The sequence below is a fragment of the Chrysemys picta genome, chromosome 4 (assembly GCF_011386835.1).
Source record: "Chrysemys picta bellii isolate R12L10 chromosome 4, ASM1138683v2, whole genome shotgun sequence".
NCBI classification, from domain to species: domain Eukaryota; kingdom Metazoa; phylum Chordata; order Testudines; family Emydidae; genus Chrysemys; species Chrysemys picta.
The window spans coordinates 109,647,773-109,667,165 of record NC_088794.1 but is presented as its reverse complement, the minus strand read 5'-3'; the positions used below and the strand labels follow the sequence as shown (position 1 = coordinate 109,667,165).

The 19,393-nt window shown below is 45.6% G+C and overlaps 1 protein-coding gene across 21 annotated transcripts in view; it reads left to right on the top strand.

The window, feature by feature from the left end:
* The window catches only part of RALGAPA1 (Ral GTPase activating protein catalytic subunit alpha 1), a 247,743-nt gene that overhangs the window by 145,516 nt on the left and 82,834 nt on the right, over positions 1-19,393 (top strand). For all 21 annotated transcript variants that reach the window (XR_010600693.1, XR_010600692.1, XR_010600691.1 and 18 more), the window contains one exon: positions 2,332-2,440. Coding sequence is in view for 17 of the 21 variants with exons in the window: in XM_065593297.1 (XP_065449369.1) it covers positions 2,332-2,440 (109 nt within the window). In the remaining 4 variants the exon portion in view is untranslated. The remainder of the gene's footprint in view (positions 1-2,331; positions 2,441-19,393) is intronic.

Genomic DNA, 19,393 nt, shown 5'->3' with positions numbered 1-19,393 from the left:
TTGTTAATAAACATGGTGGTATTGCACCAGGTTGTAACAGTATGGCCTTGCCTCACATTAGGCCATATGTCTGCATGTACGTATGGGACACCGCTTGCCAGACTTCATCTCACGCCTCTTACCACTCTGGCTCAGGTCAGTGTACTCCCCTGTGAAGCATCAGATAAGCAAGAGCTTCAATTCTATCTCGTGTCCTTGCAGTGCTGATCTGGTACCAGCATCCCAACAGTGTTTAAAATGGGGTACTGTCTGTGACCCATCACCATCCAGACCATTAATCATAGAAGCATGTGGAACAGGCTGAGAAGCCCACCTGAATCATCTGCAAATACAAGAGATGTGGTCCTCAGAGGATGTAAAATGACACATATATGAGGGGGTGCCTGCTCTGAAGCAATAACTGCCACAAAGCAATAACTCTGGAACTGGTGCTACCTGCATGACATAACCACTAGCCTTGCATCTCTTGGGAGTCAACATGACTTGACAGACTTTCTAAGTAGACAATCTCTCACAAGCCATGAGTGGGCACTGCTGAAATCCATCACCTACTTGATATTCCTCCAGTGATAGACCTGTTTGCCACCAAGGACAACATCAATTGCCCAGACTTCTGTTCCACGGGAGACATGAGCCTGGGATGCTTGCCAGACACCCATCTGCATTGAAATTGGGACATCCTTTATGCCTTCCTACTGATTCTCCTAATCTCCAGGTTGATTGCCACAGGCAGATGAGACTAGGCCAGGCTTATTCTCATATCTTGTTACTGGCTGAGACATTTCTGACTGATGGACCTGTAGCAGATGTTCACGCATCCACTGATCAGGCTCCCAGATTGCTCGGACCTGTTTTTTCAAGATCAGGGTCAAGAATTGCACCCAGAACTGAAATTGTTGCCAAGTTGGTGTGGATGTTGGCTGGCTGAGCACCTGGAAAGAACCACTCCTCACATGTTCAGGAAATCCTAGTACAAAGCAGAACTGTTCATGAGACATATTCCTTCAAATGGAAGAGACTCGCGGCAGCCAAACATGGCCTAGACTCACTGCAGCCACCCCGGTATTGAGGATTCTGGACTATTTGCTGTAACTAACACTCTGGGCCTCCATTTAGTTCAGTCAAGGTTCATGTAGCAGCAGTATCGTCCTCTAATACAGTCATTCTCAGTCCTCTTTCATCCAACAATATTCAGATTCCTTAAGGGTTTGCTACATGCATATTCATTATTTTAGAGTATCTGCTGTAGCATGGGAAATCAACATCATCTTTCTAAAGCTTACTGAAACCCCTTCAAGCCCCTCTTGGGGCGCTCCATTTATTATCTTACACTCTAAATAGTCTTTCCTAGTGGTTGTCACATCAGACAGAAGAATGAGCAAGCTTCAGGCACTTGTGGTAGAGCCCCCATGCACTTTGTTTCAACAAACAAGGTTGTACTGAGACCTCTTGCAAAATTTATCCCCAAAATGATTTCTAAGTTCCACTTAAACCAGTCAATCAACTTACTTGTGTTCTTCCGAAAGCCAGATTCCATACAAGCGGAGAAGAAACTCCACATCCTAGAAATATCCCGAGTTCTTCAATACTGCATCAACAGGACCAAATCTTTCAACTCTCCCAACGTCTGCTTGTGGCTATCGTTGCTCCAAAGGGTCAGGCCATTGTGTCACAAAGACTTACCCATTTTGTAAGTCGTGTCTCACAGTACTACCAGTTAGCTGCTGTACCTCTCCCACCAACTACTAAAGCCCTTTCCACCAGCACCCATGCAGTATCCTTGGCTTGTTTCCAAAAGATACAGATAACAGGAATTTTCAAGGCTATTACGTGGAGCAATACGCTCACATTTGTCAAGCATTATACACTGGACTTAGCTACTAGGTCAGATTCCAGATTTGGAAGAGCGGTACTCCAATTTCCGTGTAACTGATTCTGCTGATGCTCTTCATTCCAACCATCCGGGGACGATATCACTTGCCAGTTACCTACAGTGGGATCCATACTGACATATACTACTGTGATTCTTTGAGATGTGGTAATGTGTGGATCCTGCAAACTGTCCTCCATCCCCGCTTTAGGAGTTTTGGCTTTCAAGGGAGGGTTGCGGCCGCTCTGCAATTTATGCCCTTATACAGGAGCATGAGAGAGCACAGGATGCCTGTGCAGTCCAAACGGACACTGCTATTCAAAAGATTGTGAGCTCATGCGCGTGTGTTGGTGTGCACCTGTAGTGAGAGCCACACTGACTGCAACATCTCAAAAAACTACAGTTAATGCAGGGTAAGTAACCATTCCTTATGTTTTTTGTTATCTAACCTTGTTTTGCAGATGTGTTGCTCTTTGCAGCCTTGGCATTTGGATCTGTGAGGAACTGGTTCATGAATCACATCATCCTCAGATAAAGGAAGCCCTGAATGTGATTTGTGTCTCTTTGAAGGTAAGAGACTAGGTGTGCTGCAATCTGTTACAATTTAAATTAAAAATTATTTACATCTTCAAAGTCCAGTGTGCAAATTAACTAGTTAATCCTCACAGCAACTCTGAATTTGGCAAGTATCATTTTACAGATGAGACTGAGATACAAGTTAAGTGACTTGCCCTACACAGCTCAGTGATGTAGTGTCAAAGGCAAGGTTATATACAGAAGTCCCAGGCTTCCAGTCCTGTGTTCACTCTGAAGCAAAATAATTAATTCATTTTAAAGGTGAAACTAACATTTTATTACCTGCCAAAGCAAGTCATTGCTTAACATCTAAAGGCCAGGTTGTGTGCTGAAGGGGAGAGCACAAGGAGTATCCCTTCCTTACACACCTGCACAAGTGCTACTCACATTTCTAGTCCCTGCAGACTGAGCCTCAGGCACTTCTTCCTCATAGTGCAAGCCACCCTAAATGGAGTAGAGGAGGCAGAACAATAGCTGTGTCCCTACTCTTGACCAGTCAGCAACTCTGGCCAGATGTGCAAGGGGGAGTATGCTGCACCATCCTAAGGAATGTGTTACCTGTGCACTTGAGAGCTCCAAGGGGTATTGTGCCTTTCTGGGGGCAAAGTGCCTCTCAGAGCTCACATTGGGGCAGTGCAGCACAGTGTATAATCTGAACCTAAAGTAGATCACAGCTTTGCACTGTTGTAGTTTATGGTGAAATTATCTATAGGAAAGAAATAACAGAACTCTAATTTTGGCAAAAAAGTAAAGGAAGAATTGATTTTACTACTGTCTTACTTTAAAATACATTTGTAAAGTTATTAAGTACATTTTGTTAATGCTGAGGAATGTTAATTTGTTCACACAGATTTTCACTTCCCCCTCAATATGAACTGGGTAATTTATAAAATTAAAACTTTTACAATTTTAGGTTACGTGGATGTTACTTTGTTATAAAAACCTCTACATTTTCATGTGTTCTGGATAGCCTGGTGGGGTGAAGGATTGTTGTCCATGTGATTGCTATTTTGGCACTTGTTCACTCATTTGTACCTTATTTAGACATAAGTGCTATACACACATATTTTGAAAAGCAATATATTCAAATATAGCTAGTAGCAATTGTGGACCAATATCAACACAGTAATACTTGATGGAGATGTATAGTGGAGTCATCTTGTCCTTTCCTTTGGGAGTGGTAGGACCTTCATTATTCTGAAACAGCCTTGAGTTTCTGTGGTGATCATTAAGGCTATGATTTAGTCACTGGTATTTTTAATAAAGGTCACGGACAGGTCACCGGCAATAACCAAAAAGTCATGGTCAGTGATATGTCCATGACTTTTACTAAAAATACCCCTAACTTACTAAATGCTGGGGGGAGGGTGGGTGCTGCTCTGGGCAGGACTAGTTGGCTGGGGTCTGCTGCCTGGGGTCAGCTTCTGCAGCTGCAGAAGTCACGGAGGTCCCGGAAAGTCACATTATCCGTGACTTCTGTGATCTCTGTGAAAGACTCACAGCCTTAGTGATGGTATTCTACAGCTTCCTTGACAATCTGGTCTGTTGCCAAACTTGTTGTTTAGCCAATCTTCCTTCTTCTCCCCTCAAATATGTAATCTATATTTTTCCCTATTAAAAACTATTACTTTCTATTCTGTCATTTATTGAATAATCAGAATACCTGTCTTCTACCCACTTCATAGCATCTTTATTACCTAAAGATTTTTCAGACTGGTATATTTCTCAACAGCTTGCTCTGTTTTCTTAACCTTTCCTAATAAGTCTTATTTTCAAAACCTTTCTTAATTTTCCTTATTTTCACCTGAACTCTCTACAGATAGTCTTTTTGGGCTGTGATAAACAGAATGGTGATGCACATTTGGAGGCTAACCCGTGCCAAGTGGAGCTAAATAATTACGTTGCTGTTTTCAGCATGGTTCTTTTAGTAATAAACACCATATTGCCGTTGCCTGTTTTGCCACATCACATTTTAGGTGTGACACCTTCTCAGTGACCTGATAGTCTCTCCAAAATTCTATAACTTGTGCATTTGATGATTTCAGCCAATTTCTGTGTGAATTTGATATTAGACAAATGTCACTATTGCTTTTAACTCATCTCTCCAATTTATCAAAGTTGTGCAATATTTTAATCCTGTCATCCAAAATAATTTGTTTTCCTGTTTGTTCTCCCATTCTTTTTATTAACAATTATTTTAAACCAGTATCTTGTAATAACTGCACATATTAAGTATGGACCAATTAGTGCTTGTATTGGAAAACACTGCTTCAAGTTGGCAAAAACTTTGGAGCATGCCCTCTTTTCTCTCACCTTGAACACTGGGGTAAAATATCTGCAAATGTACTGTCTAATATGAAAAGTTCATAAATACAGCTCTTCTTCAAGTGATTGCTCATGTGTATTCCACAGTAGGTGTGCATGCTTGCCACGTGCACCGGTACCGGAAGTTTTTCCCTTAGCAGTACCCATACGGGGGGAGCACCGCTGCGACCCCTGGAGTGGCGCCTCTATATTGCGCTATAAGGGGAGCTGCGCACTCCCCCCACCCTCAGTTCCTTCTTGCTGCCAGTGAAGGTAGTCGGAACTTCAGGCTCCAGCCTTGCTGAGCTTCTCTAGTTAGCTTTAGTAGTACAGTTGTTCCAATAGTTGAATAGTTTCTCGAGTTAGTTGACCGACTTCAAGTCATGCAATTCCTGTCGCAGTTCTATGCTAAGAAGCAACCTGCACACTCAATGTCTCCACTGCTTGGGCGAAACTCACGTAAGTGAGCACTGCAGGATCTGTAGATCATTCAAGCTGCGGACTAAGAAGGAGAGGGACATTAGGCTTTGCGCTCTCCTAATGGAATCAGCTCTGGCACCGGCACGCCGAATGGACTCAGCGCCCGGCACCGCGTCTTCGGTGTGGAGTGAAGTCCCCTCCGCTAGCCGGCACTGCTCTCCCTCCCTTCCCCCGAGGGAAGCCGCCACTGGGAGCACCACCGACCTCCCCAACGTGGCACAGTCCCCGCTCCAAGGACTGTTCACTGCCTCACTCGACGCGGTCTTCCCGCAGGTTGCGCCAGCCCACTACTCCATTCAGGCTGACCGGCTCACTGCCCACACGGGAGCCTCGGGGCTCCTCCACACCTCGCGACCCAGGACACAGGCACCAGGACAAGCTCCGCCGACGTTCTTCCTCGCATCGCAGCTACCGTAGCCGATCCCGATGCCACCAACGTCGATGCTCCAACTCGAGTTCCCGCTCTACCACACATCGCGCTTGGGACTCCTCTTGCGATTCACCGGCACTGGCGCGTTGTAGCTCCGGCCGCCAGGGCGAGTACAGGAGCAACACCTCGGACAGGTACCGATCCTCGTTGTCGAGGTCCCGGTCGCGCGGAAGGCACTGTCACAGACACCATCGCTCTTGCCACTCCTACGGTACCGTACAGTCGACGGTGACCTCAGCATCGGCACCCAGCCACCCATCTCCAAGTCGTGTGGCTCAGCGAGAACAAACTGTGCCGCCCGGCCACCAAGTCGGTCAGTGGCATGGGACACCGTGGCAAGGACAGTGGTGTCAATGGGCACCGTGGCCGCAGATGCCTGCCCAGGCCAGATCTCACTCGGTGGCCGGAACGTCCCAGGCTCCTTCGGCCTCCCCTCCTCGGGAGAGGGAAAAGTCAATAGGTCTCGAGCCGACAGCACCGCGCCCGGACTCTGACCTGGGTATCGACCCACCAGTACAGCCCGACGCCCTAGGCTCCGTGCTGGTCCCCTCGCCGGCACTGTCGCCCATCCCACAGGAGGACTTCAAGGCTCATCAAGAGCTCCTTAAGCAGGTGGTGTCCAGTCTCCAGTTCCGGGCTCAGGAGATGGAGGAGCCGTCTGATTCTCTTTTTAATGTGCTCTCGTTCTCGGCACCGGGCCGTGTGGCCCTGCCTCTCCACCAGGGGGTAGCCAACATCTCGACTACCCTGTGGCAAACCCCAGCTTCCTTGGCCCCCATCTCCAAGAAAGCGGAGAGGAAATACTTCGTGCTGGCCAAGGACCATGAGTACCTGTATTCCCACCCGGCACCTAACTCCCTGGTGGTGGAATCGGTGAACCACCGGGAACCTCACGGTCAGCCCATGCCCACCCCGAAAGACAAGGATGCCAGGAGACTGGATACGTTTGGCAGGAAGGTTTATTCCTTGGCGAGTTTCTAGCTCAGGGTTGGCCAACCATCAAGCCCTACTGAGTCGGTATGACTTCAACTTATGGGGGTCCCTACCAAAGTTTGAACCTCTCCTCCTAGAGCGGGACAAAAAGGAGTTCAGGGCTCGGACCAAACAGATGTCCACCTGCATGGGATGAAAGATTCCCGCACCACCCTGCAAATCTTGGGCCTGTACATCCCTCCGGCGAAGGACAATCCCAGGCAGCAAACTTCGGCTCCTCCTGCTAGGAGCAGATACGAGCCCCCGCCCAAGAGACCAAGGGAACAGAGGCGTAGGTCCCAATGTCAGTCCCGCTCGGCCCGGCGGCCAGGCCCCTCGAAGGGCAAAAGGCAGGAAAAGAGGCGGTTTTGACTCTTTGCAGGGGGCCACCAGGCCTGTTGCCAGGGAAACCCCCCAGTTAATAAAGTTTGTGTTCTGCAACCGCCTGTCTGCCTTCCGAGTGGAGTGGTCCCGTATAATGTTGGACCAATGGGTCCTCAACACTATCGCCAAGGGCTACATGTTGCAGTTCACCTCACCCACCCACCCACCACCACCACTACCCTCCGCCCCGGGTGAGCCTCGGGAACCCAGAGCATGCTCACCTCCTAGACCAGGAGGTGGCATGCCTCCTCCGTCTGGGGGCGGTGGAAAGGGTACCAGTAGAATTCCAGGGCAAGGGCTTCTACTCCCGGTATTTCCTGATCCCGAAGGCGAGAGGGCGGCTCTGACCCATCCTAGACCTACGGGATCTCAACAGTTTTATGGTTTGCTACAGGTTCTGGATGGTATCCCTGGCCTCTATCATTCCCTCCCTGGACCCGGGGGATTGGTTCGTGGCCCTGGACCTCCAGGACACACATTTCCATGTCCATATATTCGAGGGACACGGGCGCTTCCTCCGATTCCTGGTTGGGGGGAACATTACCAGTTCATGGTCCTCCCGTTTGGCCTTTCCATGGACCCCAGGGTTTTTACCAAATGCATGGCAGTGGTAGCAGCCTACCTCCGGAGGAAAGGGGTGCAGATTTTCCCATACCTGGATGATTGGCTTCTCAAGGGCAACTCCTGGACCCAGGTGCAGGCCCAGGTGGGACTTCTCCTGTCCACATGCGCAGATCTCGGCCTAGTGGTGAACGAGACCAAGTCTACGTTAGTTCCGGTTCATTAGAGGCCACAGCCTCTCTTCCCTGAAACAGGTTCAAGACCCTCAAAGGTCTCATTGCCTCGGTCACGGCCTTCCCTGTGACAACGGCGAGGGTGTGCCTTCAGATCCTCGGCCACATGGCGGCATGCACATACGTGGTTTGCCATGCCAGGCTCAGAATAAGGCCCCTCCAGCTCTGGCTAGCCTCCCAGTATTCCCAGGCCCGGGACGGGCTGGACAAGGTTGTCACAATACCATCCCAAGTAGTTGCTGCCCTGCAATGGTCGTCCCTCCCGCGCAACATGCTGCAAGGGGTCCCCTTCCAAGAAACCTCCCCCTCACTAGACCTGGTGTCGGATGCCTCAGACCTGGGCTGGGGAGCCCATATAGGGAACATTCAAACCCAAGGGAGATGGTCGGCCTCAGAATTGTCCCTACGTATAAACGTCAGGGAGCTCAGGGCAATATGGTTGGCATGCGTAGCTTTCAGCGTGCACCTTCATGGGAAGATAGTCAGAGTCCTCTCAGACAATACGGCGGCGATATATTACATCAACAGACAGGGAGGAACCCGCTCCTCAGCCCTATGCCTGGAAGCCCTGAACCTATGGGAGTTCTGTATAGCCCACGATATCTCACTACAAGCCTTCCACCTACCCGGTGTCTGCAATGTGCGAGCTGATCACCTCAGCAGGGTTTTTTCCCACCAGTATGAGTAGTCACTCCATTGGGAGGTCGACCTACAACTCTTCTGAGAGTGGGGAGTTCCCTGGGTTGACCTTTTTGCAACCGACCAGAATCGACGCTGCCCCCAGTTCCGCTCCAGTGGAGGGGCGGGAAGGGGGGCGATCTCGGACGCCTTCCTCCTTCAGTGGTCGGGCCAACTTTTCTATGCTTTCCCACCTTTCCCCCTGATAGGCAAAGTCCTGCAAAAAGTAAAAGCAGATAGGACGCGGGTCATCCTCATAGCCCCGGATTGGGCCCGTCAACACTGGTACGGGACCCTCCCGCAACTCTTAGCTGCTCCCCTGCGGAGGCTGCCGCTTCGCCCGGATAGCCTCTCCCAGGAAGGGGGATGCCTCCTCCACCCCAACCTGGCCGTGCTTCACCTGACAGCATGGTTGCTCCGTGGTTAGATGAGGAGCAGGGGAGGTGTTCGGAGAACGTCAAACGAGTTCTATTGGAAAGCAGAAAGCCGTCCACATGGGGGACATACCTGGCCAAATGGTCCAGGTTCTCTAGGTGGGTGGGGGAAGCGGGGAACTGCTCCAACTCATCCTCGATTACCTCCTGTCACTTAGGACCCAAGGGCTAGCTCCTGCCTCCATCAGGGTGCATTTGGCGGCCATGTCGGCCTTCCACTCGCCGGTACAGGGCCACTCGGTCTTTTCCCACAATGTGACATCCCACTTTCTAAAGGGCCTGGATTGTTCATTCCCGTATGCTAGGCCCCCCGTTCTGCAATGGGATCTAAACCTAGTGTTCTCCCGCCTCACGGGTCCTCCCTTTGAACCCTTGGCCACGTGTTCCTGGTCTCACCGGTCATGGAAGGTGTGACGGTACCTCCCATAAGGCTTTATGGGAGTATGATATAACCGGAATATGTTTTGTGCTGCCTGTGCCATGTAACATATCTCTGTAAAAGTTATGGTCTACTATATCTATTCATCCTATTTGTACACTTACATCATTTTCTACTTGAGGTTAAGAATATGGGTTGTATACTTGCTTGGTTTCTAAGTAAGTTTTGTGAGGCATTTGGTCAGCTTCTTTAGGAAGGAATTCACAAGGATAAGTACCCAATCAGGAAGCACTTGGGGAACAATGCATCTTGGAATGCTCCAATCCACATAAGAAGTCTTCCTGGAGACATACAAGATACCATGTGGACAATGGCTTCTGCCTGTAAAGACATGTATGGACATGTGACTTGCCCAGGTGACTCCAGAGCTCCATCTTGGACCTGGACTTGGCATAGGAGTGAGGAGGGGAGTCTCCACCCACAAGAAAAAGCCTATTTAAACCCGTGGGAGACCCCTCCATTTTGTCTTCAGCTGGCTAAAGAGAGAGCCACCCCACCCCCCAGGATACTTGGAAGAAACTGGAACAAAGGGGTGTGAGTGATTGCTGGACCCTGGCTAAAAGGAGATTAGTCTGTAAAAGGGAGCATTCTGGAACTGGTGAGGATCTCCTCTGTATTCAGTGTTTGATTAGACATAGATTTGCGCATTTTGTTTTATTTTGCTTGGTGTCTTACTTTGTTCTGTCTGTTACTACTTGGAACCACTTAAATCCTACTTTCTGTATTTAATAAAATCACTTTTACTTATAAATTAACTCAGAGTATGTAATAATACCTGGGGGAGCAAACAACTGTGCATATCTCTCTATCACCACTAGATGGGTGGTGAAACACTGGAATGGGTTACCTAGGGAGGTGGTGGAATCTTCTTCCTTAGAGGTTTTTAAGGTCAGGCTTGACAAAGCCCTGGCTGGGATGATTTAGTTGGGAATTGGTCCTGCTTTGAGCAGGGGGTTGGACTAGATGACCTCCTGAGGTCCCTTCCAACCCTGCTATTCTATGATTCTATCAGTGTTATAGAGGGCGAACAGTGTATGAGTTTACCCTGCATAAGCTTTATACAGGGTAAAACGGATTTATTTGGGTTTAGACCCCATTGGGAGTTGGGCATCTGAGTGCTAAAGACAAGCACACTTTTGTGAGCTGTTTTCAGGTAAACCTGCAGCTTTGGGGCGAGTAATTCAGACCCTGGGTCTTTGTTGGAGCAGACGGGAGTGTCTGGCTCAGCAAGACAGGGTGCTGGAGTCCTGAGCTGGGAGGGAAAACAGGGATAGTAGTAGTCTTGGCACATCAGGTGGCAGCTCTCAGGGGGGTTTCTGTGATCCAACCCATCACAGAAGGTAGCATTCCTTGTCGCTATCACGTCAGCCCGACGTGTCTCAGAGCTTAGGGCCTTGACCCCCGTATACGGTCTTCCACAAGGATAAGGTCCAGCTTCTCCCACACCCTGCTTTTCTCCCGAAGGTGGTCTCTGCCTTCCATATGAATTAGGACATTTTCCTACTGGTACCCTGTCCTAAGCCCCATTCCTCCAACGAGGAACGCCACCTACACACGCTAGATGTGCGTAGGGCGCTGGCCTTCTACCTGGACCGAACCAGGCCGTTCCAGAAATCCTCATAGCTGTTCGTTGCGTCGGCCAAACGTATTAGGTGACTACCAATTTCCACGCAGCGCCTTTCCCGCTGGATCACCTCGTGCATATGCACGTGTTATGACCTGGCAGGGGTTCCCCCTATCGTTAAGGCGCATTCTACGACAGCTCAGGCCTCGTCGACCGCCTATGTAGCTCACGTCCCTATCCAGGACATATGTAGAACTGCCACGTGGTCCTCTGTCCACACATTTTCTTTGCATTATGTGATCATCTCCCAAGCACGGGATGATGCCAGGTTTGGTAGGGCAGTACTGCGTCTCAGAAACCCTTAAACTCCTACCCACCTCCATCAGATATAGCTTGGAGTCACCTACTGTGGAATACACATGAGCAATCACTCCAAAGAAGAAAGGACAGTTACCTGTTCCATAACTGGCGTTCTTCGAGATGTGTTGCTCAGGTGTATTCCACATCCCGCCTTCCTTCTCCTCTGTCGGAGTTGTCTGGCAAGAAGGAACCGAGGGTGGGGGGAGTGCACAGCTCCCCTTATAGCGCGATATAGGGGGTCGCAGCGGTGCTCCACCTGTACGGGTACTGCTAAGGGGAAAACTTCTGGCACCGGTGCCCGTGGCGAGCACGCACACCTACTGTGGAATACACCTGAGCAACACAGCTCGAAGAACGCCAGTTACGGAACAGGTAACTGTCCTTTTTGTGTCATGGAGAAACAAGCCAGATGTAGACTGGTACATCAATAATGTCTTGGCTTCCACATAGTCAAGGATTTGGACTCCCAGAGTGGGTTATTTTCTTGTTGGGAGAGGAATGAATGGCTACAGATACAGGAAGCTATATTTCTAGACTAACATATTGACAAGTACAATATGTACACCATTGAACAGGAATGTAGATGACAAAAGCAAATTGCTTGCTTATAACTCAGACGTAGAAACTCATTCAGAACTCCAGCCAAGAAGCTATGTCCAAGTATAGCCAGCAGTTTATCTATAAACACTGTGAAGATGCTGCTGTGTCTCTTTTAACCACACTGAAAGTCTCAGCATGAAAGATGCTCATTGGCCATCTGTACCACTGCAGCTAAAGGTTATGTACCACTCAATAATATCTTGAGCTTGGAGTGACTTCAAAGCCTTCCAAAAAATACCTGTTGCTGACACCAGTGATCAGAAATGGGTTCAGCTGAACCAGTGCTGAATGTATCCTGTAGGTAAAGGGTAATTACTTAGTTTATTAGTTTATTTAGTGCTGTTTTGGAAACTGTAACTGAAACCTATTCTGAGCACAAGAAATGGGGGGGGGGGCGGGGACAGGGAAACGGCCCAGAAAGTAACTTTAGGAAAATGCATATTGAGGATGTGGATGTACTCTGATGGACCATCCTGGAAACTGTGACTCAGTCCGATCAAAGAAAATCTGGTAATAGGGTAGAGTATCAGCCACACATGCAAGCCCTAGGTCTATTTGAAGAGAAATGATTGAGAAAGAGTATTACATAGTTTGAGCAATATCTCATGGACTTATCACCCCTTACTTCCTCTGTGACAGTGTACATTGGTATAATATCTTAATACTACCCTCTGAGACAAAATTTTGCTAATATATAGGCCAATCAAATTGACACAGATGGTGATATAAAATCTTTGGGGTAGTAAATAATAATGACAAAACAAGTTGTTATAGAGTGGTCTAAATTGCCTGGTTAAATAGTCATAAACCAAGAAAATGCATATTAATACAACCAAATGCAAAGTAGTACATCTGGGAACAAAGAACTTAGGTTATACCTAAAGGATGGGAGACAGTCTTGGAAAGTAGTGACTCAAAGGACTTGGGCATCATCATAGATAAGCAGCTCAGCATGAGCTCTCAGTGCAATGCTGTGGCAAAAAAAGGCTAATGTGATCCTGGCATGTATAAAAAGGGGAACATCACGTAGAAGTAGGGAAGCGATCTTGCCTCCATACATAGCATTAGTAAGAATACATTGTATCCTGTTCTGATGTCCACCCTTCAAGAGGATACGAAAATACTGGTGAGAGTTCAAAGGAGAGCCACAGTAGTTGGAAAACCAGCCATACAGTGTGAGGCTTAAGGAACTCAATATATTTAGTTTATGGAAGAGATGGTTAAGATGTGGCTTGGTCACTGTGTATAAGTGCTTACGCATGGAAAAATATATCTGATAGTGAGGGGCTTTTCAACCTTGCTAACAAAGGCACAACAAGATCCAAGGGCTGGACGTTAACGCTAGACAAATTCAGCTCTGAAATAAGTTGCAGTTTCCTGGCTGTGAGGGAACTTGAATATTGGAACAGCTTACCAGGTTGGTGGTAGACTCACCATGGCTTGGAGTCTTGAAGACGAGATTAGAATTTTTTTTTATCAGATATGCTTTAATTGAGTTTCTTGGATAAATTGTATTGCCTGTGTGTGTGCAGGGGGTTGGGCTGGGTGGTCATGATGCTCCCTTCTGGCCTTAAAATCTGTGACTGGGTACCCCTGTTCATCCCCTTTTTTCCTGGGCAGTGGGGAGAACAGGATTACTTGCATTGCTTGCAGCATGCTCTTAGCACTTGCAACTCTGCATTAAAGCAATAAGTCCTGGGGCATGAGATTTAATTATGGTTCAGTTAGTCGCCTGCAGAGGTCAGGAAGATTCTTAAATTCAATAATCTGGACATTCAGGATGTCCAAACAGTTCCCAAGTTCCTCCACCCCACTGTCTGTCTCACATAATATTAATAAATTTCTTAATGGGTAGTCATGCAGGTTTTTAAAGATACTTCCAGCAGCCTGGATTTGATTTCAAATTCAGTAAGCCAGTTGCCAAGCTTTGTTTTTTTTTGTTTGTCAAGGTACTGTGGAGATCACCCAGGCACATAAGAGAGAATCTGTACTCTGCTTATTGTACTCTCAACCACTTCTGCATTATTGTTTAGCAGATCAGCAGAGATTATTTCATCAGGAATAAAAGATAGTTCTGTTTTAGTCTTAACCTCTTCAGCTTCTCCTGCTGATTTTAAATTTTCTTCCGCAAATGTCTGCCTTCTTTCAGTCAAATGCAAAAAGGTGGCAGAATCTATAGCCACTTACAAACAAAAGTGCAAAACTAAATAGTTTGAGAGACAATAGAACAGAACTAACTGCTTATATCTGGTCATTTGTATCCCTCTGACTGGCTCATAAGAGTCATCCACAAGATCTCTTGATTCTGATGCAGATAAAAAAGAAAATTAACTGAAAGTTTGCAATCAGAACCTTTTCTTGTGCTTCATCAAAGTGTGCAACTTCACCCATTCTTCCCAGTCACATTTGAAGATATGAAAAATTCAAAATGCAGCATCTGTGGCGGTAAGAAGCTGGCCCAGGGTGCAGCTTCTTCTCAGAGCATCTGCTGTTTTACTTATGCCACATGAAATGCCTAACCCCTTGTTTTATTGTGCACCATAATTTCCTTGTCATATTGTTTCCAAAAAGCCATTGTGACAACCATAATTATTTTACTACTTTTTTCTTTTGCAATGCAGTTCTTTTCTGTCTTGAATATTTTGGTATTCAGAAAGTTACAGCTATCCTGAATTCCCCTTCCTCTTAATTCTCTACCTGTGCTTCCTTACCCACTAACTCTTAACTTTCATTTTTAAGTCTGCCTTTTTGACGTTTGTAAGGTATAACATTCCAGCAAGGGGCCATAGAACAGGACTGATGACCTCATGGGATCTCCTGGAAATCCAAGATACTGTCTCTAAGCATCTTTTACAGCTGGGGTCCCTGTTATAACCTCTGTCCTTCATGCCCTTGGAGATTTTTTCAAATATTCCAGCATTTCGTCTTTTCAAACGGAGTTCGGATAGCACGGATTCATCACCCCATACAGTGATCAGATGCAGTACTTCCCGTTCGGTCCATGCTGGAGCTCTTTTGCAATTCTGGGACTCCATGGTCACCTGTGCTGATCAGCTCGCCACGCTGGCCAAACAGGAAATGAAATTCAAAAGTTCGCGGGGCTTTTCCTGTCTACCTGGTCAGTGCATCTGAGCTGAGTGCCGTCCAGAGCGGTCATAATGGAGCACTCTGGGATAGCTCCTGGAGGCCAATACCATCTAATTGCGTCCACACTACCCCAAATTCGACCCAGTAGGATCGATTTCAGCGCTAATCCCCTCATCGGGGAGGAGTACCAAAATCGATTTTAAGAGCCCTTTAAGTCGACAAAAATGGCTTTTGTCGTGTGGACGGGTGCAAGGTTAAATCGATCTAACACTGCTAAATTCGACCTAAACTCATAGTGTAGACCGGGGCTAAGAAAACTGAAGAGTGACAAAGTTAAAAGGATTTAATATGCAATGTAAGGAAAAGATATAAGAATTATTAACAGACTTGGACAGACTCAGGTGCTCGTTAGAAAAAAATGCAGCCTCAGAAATCCAAGAAACTCTGGTGATCTAGAAAATAATTTGAAGTGATGGTAATGAAGCAGAAATTGAGGAAGGGAACCTAGATAAACAAGATTATTTAGAAGAAGCTAACCAAGTAAGATCTCTTGATTCCCAGGCAGGATGATGAGCAGTTGATCATATTGCTGCAGTGTATAGATATTTGAAGTTTATTAAAAATGTGTCAGAATCCTCTAAAATAAATCCTTTAAAATAAAATTCCTCTAAAGGAAATTTCACATACAGCTGTCTTACAGGTACAGCAAGGGGAAGGTGGGAGGAAGATGGAACAAAATGCTACTCACCACCCTTCTGCCTGGCAAAGTGTGGTAAGATGGAGAGTGGAGGAGAAAGCAGAAGTAAAATTTTAAATAAATTAGAATGCTAAGCATATGTCATTATGGTAGTTAAGTCCTCGTTAACATAAGCTAAATCATGTATTAGTTATAACATCCAGTGCAAGTCACAGTGATACTCTAAAGTAATGACCAAGAAAATTCAAGTGTGGCCAGGTCAATAGGAAAAAGTTACCTCAGACTATTGACTATAAAGCCAAAAGCTTATAGTGATCCTAGATAGCAGAAAACAGAAGCGGCATTTCATCAAATTCAGTTAGATGGCCAAGATTGTGAAAAACACAGATTAGATACCATTCCCAAATTTCCTGATGTTGACAGTAATCCTGATGGAACTGATGATCAAATGAAAATTAACACGCATTAAGATTATGTAATCCTTGCTTTTATAATTTAAATTATTTTTGCATTATTCTAAAACTACAAGTTTATAAACATCTTTATTATGAAAATTATTGCTAATTTATGGATAATGTAAAGACAACTGACTGATCCTAAAGTTCTCTAGCATAGATCTCCCCTCCGGTCTATGGTGTTATGATGTCCCCCCTTAATCTATAGATGGGAGGGATATGCAAGGAACATAGGCTATCTCTGGATTTAGGCCTGTGAGTGACTTTGACCAAATGTATAACAAAGGTTACATAACATAAGAATGGCCCTACTGAGTCAGACCAAAGGTCCATCTAGCCCAGTATCCTGTCCTCCAACAGTGGCCGGTGCCAGGTGCCCCAGAGGGAATGAACAGAACAGGTAATCATCAAGTGATCCATCCTCTTTCGCTCATTCCCAGCTTCTGTCAAACAGAGGCTAGGGACACCATTCCTGCCAATCCTGGCCAATAGCCATTGATGGACCTATCCTCCATGAACTTATCTAGTTCTTTTTTGAACCCTGTTAGGGTCTTGGCCTTCACAACATTCTTTGGCAAGGAGTTCCACAGGTTGACTGTGCTTTGTGTGAAGAAACACTTCCTTTTATTTGTTTTAAACCTGCTGCCTATTAATTTCTTTTGGTGACCCCTAGTTCTTGTTTTATGAGAAGTAGTAAACAACACTTCCTTATCTACTTTCTCTACACAAGTCATGATTTTATAGACCTCAATCATATCTCCCCTTAGCCATCTTTTTTCCAAGCTGAAAAGTCCCATTCTTATTAATCTCTCCTCATACGGAAGTCATTCCATACCCCTAATTTTTGTTGCCCTTTTCTGAACCTTTTCCAGTATTCAAGATGTGGGCATACCGTGGATTTATATAGAGGCAACATGATACTTTCTGTCCTATTATCTATCCCTTTCTTAATTATTCCCAGCATTCTGTTCCCTTTTTTGATTGCCGCTGCACATTGAGTGGATGTTTTTAGAGAACTATCCACAATGACTCCAAGAGCTTTCTTGAGTGATAACAGCTAATTTAGACCCCTTCATTTTATATGTATAGTTGGGATTATGCTTTCCAATGTGCATTACTTTGCATTTATCAGCATTAAATTTCATCTGCCATTTTGTTGCCAAGTCACCCAGTTTTGAGAAATCCTTTTGTAGCTCTTTGCAGTCTGCCTGGGTCTTAACTCTTTAGTAATTTTGTATCATCTGCAAATTTTGCCAGTTCACTGTTTACCCCTTTTTCCAGATCATTTATGAATATGTTGAATAGGACTGGTCCCAGAACAGACCCCTGGGGGACACCATTATTTACCTCTCTCCATTCTGAAAGCTGACCTATCTTTGTTTCCTATCTTTTAACCAGTTACCAATCCATGAGACCACCTTCCCTCTTATCCCGTGGCAGCTTACTTTTGCATAAGAGCCTTTGGTGAAGGACTTTGTCAAAGGCTTTCTGAAAATCTAAGTACACTATATCCACTGGATCCCCTTGGTCCACATGCTTGTTGATCCCCTCAAAGATCTAGTAGATTGGTGAGGCATGATTTCCCTTTACTAAAACCTGACTCTTGACTCTTCCTCAACAAATTATGTTCATCTGTATGTCTGACAATATTGTTCTTTATTATAGTTTCAACCAGTTTGCCCAGTACTGAAGTCAGGCTTACAGGCCTGTAATTGCCAGGATCACCTCTGGAGCCCTTTTTAAAAATTGGCGTCACATTAGCTATCCTCCAGTCATCTGGTACAGAAGCTGATTTAAATGATAGGTTACAGACTACAGTTAGTAGTTCTGCAATTTCACATTTGAGTTGCTTCAGAACTCTTGGGTGAATACCATCTGCTCCTGATGACTTATTGCTGTTTAATGTATCAGTTTGTTCCAAAACCACCTCTAATGATACCTCAATCTGGGACAGTTCCTTAGATCTGTCACCTAAAAAGAATGGCTCAGGTTTGGAAATCTCCCTCACTTCCTCAACCATGAAGACCGATTCAGAGAATTCATTTAGTTTCTCCACAATGGCCTTATCGTCCTTGAGTGCTCCTTTAGCACCTCGATCATCCAGTGGCCCCACTGGCTGTGTAGCAGGCTTCTTGGTTCTGATGAACTTACAAAAAAAAAATTGCTATTACTTTGAGTCTTTGGCTAACTGTTCCTCAAATTCTTTTTTGGCCTTCCTAATTGTATTTTTACACTTCATTTGCCTGTGTTTATGCTCCTTCCTATTTTCCTCACTAGGATTTAACTTCCACTTTTTAAAGGTTAGCATTGCTAAGAGATGCTTAAAGGAGTTTTTTTGTACATAGGCAAAGGGTTATTAGGATAAAGGCTATATAGTTGTCCTAGTCACTACCCTACTTCTTAAACTATTTCCCCAGTGTCCGAATTAACTCACTGGCATGAGAATGTGTGGAAATGAGTGAATGCATACCCTTGAATAAGTTGTGAATTATATTTTAAACAATCAAGACATTTGAATCTGGGGCCTAAAGTGAAAGCTTACCTAACAGTTTCTTATCCCATGACAACTTCTTGGGTGCTGATTTCAAGAGACCTCTATTTGCAGTTAGTAATGATTTGGGTTACAATCCGTACATCCTGCCTGGAAATCTTCGATGTAACCCCAAAACAGAGGTGTCAAGTCATTAGTCCCTGATGATCTATAACATCCTGGAACTGCTAATTGAACAAGAGTATCCATTCGGGCAGAGTAGAGGAATCATTGATCCCTAGAAAAGATGCTTACCATTTGGAAAAAGGGGCAGGGGGGACTTTCTCTCACACCAACAAGATACCTGAGCTATGTCCTGCTCTATTCCCTGGACTGGCCACCCAGGAAGGAGAAGTGAAGAGCACTGAAACAACTAAGCCAAGTCTGAGGTATAACTGAGAGAGGTAAAGATCACAGTTATTGTTTATATAGGGAGGGAAATATATTTAATATAATCCTTGTGAACAGCAAAGTTTAATGGGAGACAGGTAGCCTATCAAGGAGGCTACAAGGAAATTATTTTGAGTTGTACTTCTTTAAAATCAAGACAAAATAACAGCTGTTACTTTCAGCAGACTTTGAGTCATTTAATCAAGTTAAAGTAAAGGGATTCTCCCATCTACCTTTCTGTAAAACCTTAAGGAGGACTGTTTTTCTTTAACTTAGTATTATTTCATTACTAATTGGCGAACCAGATAAGTCAAACCATTGACTTATAAATTGTATTCCAACTGTAATA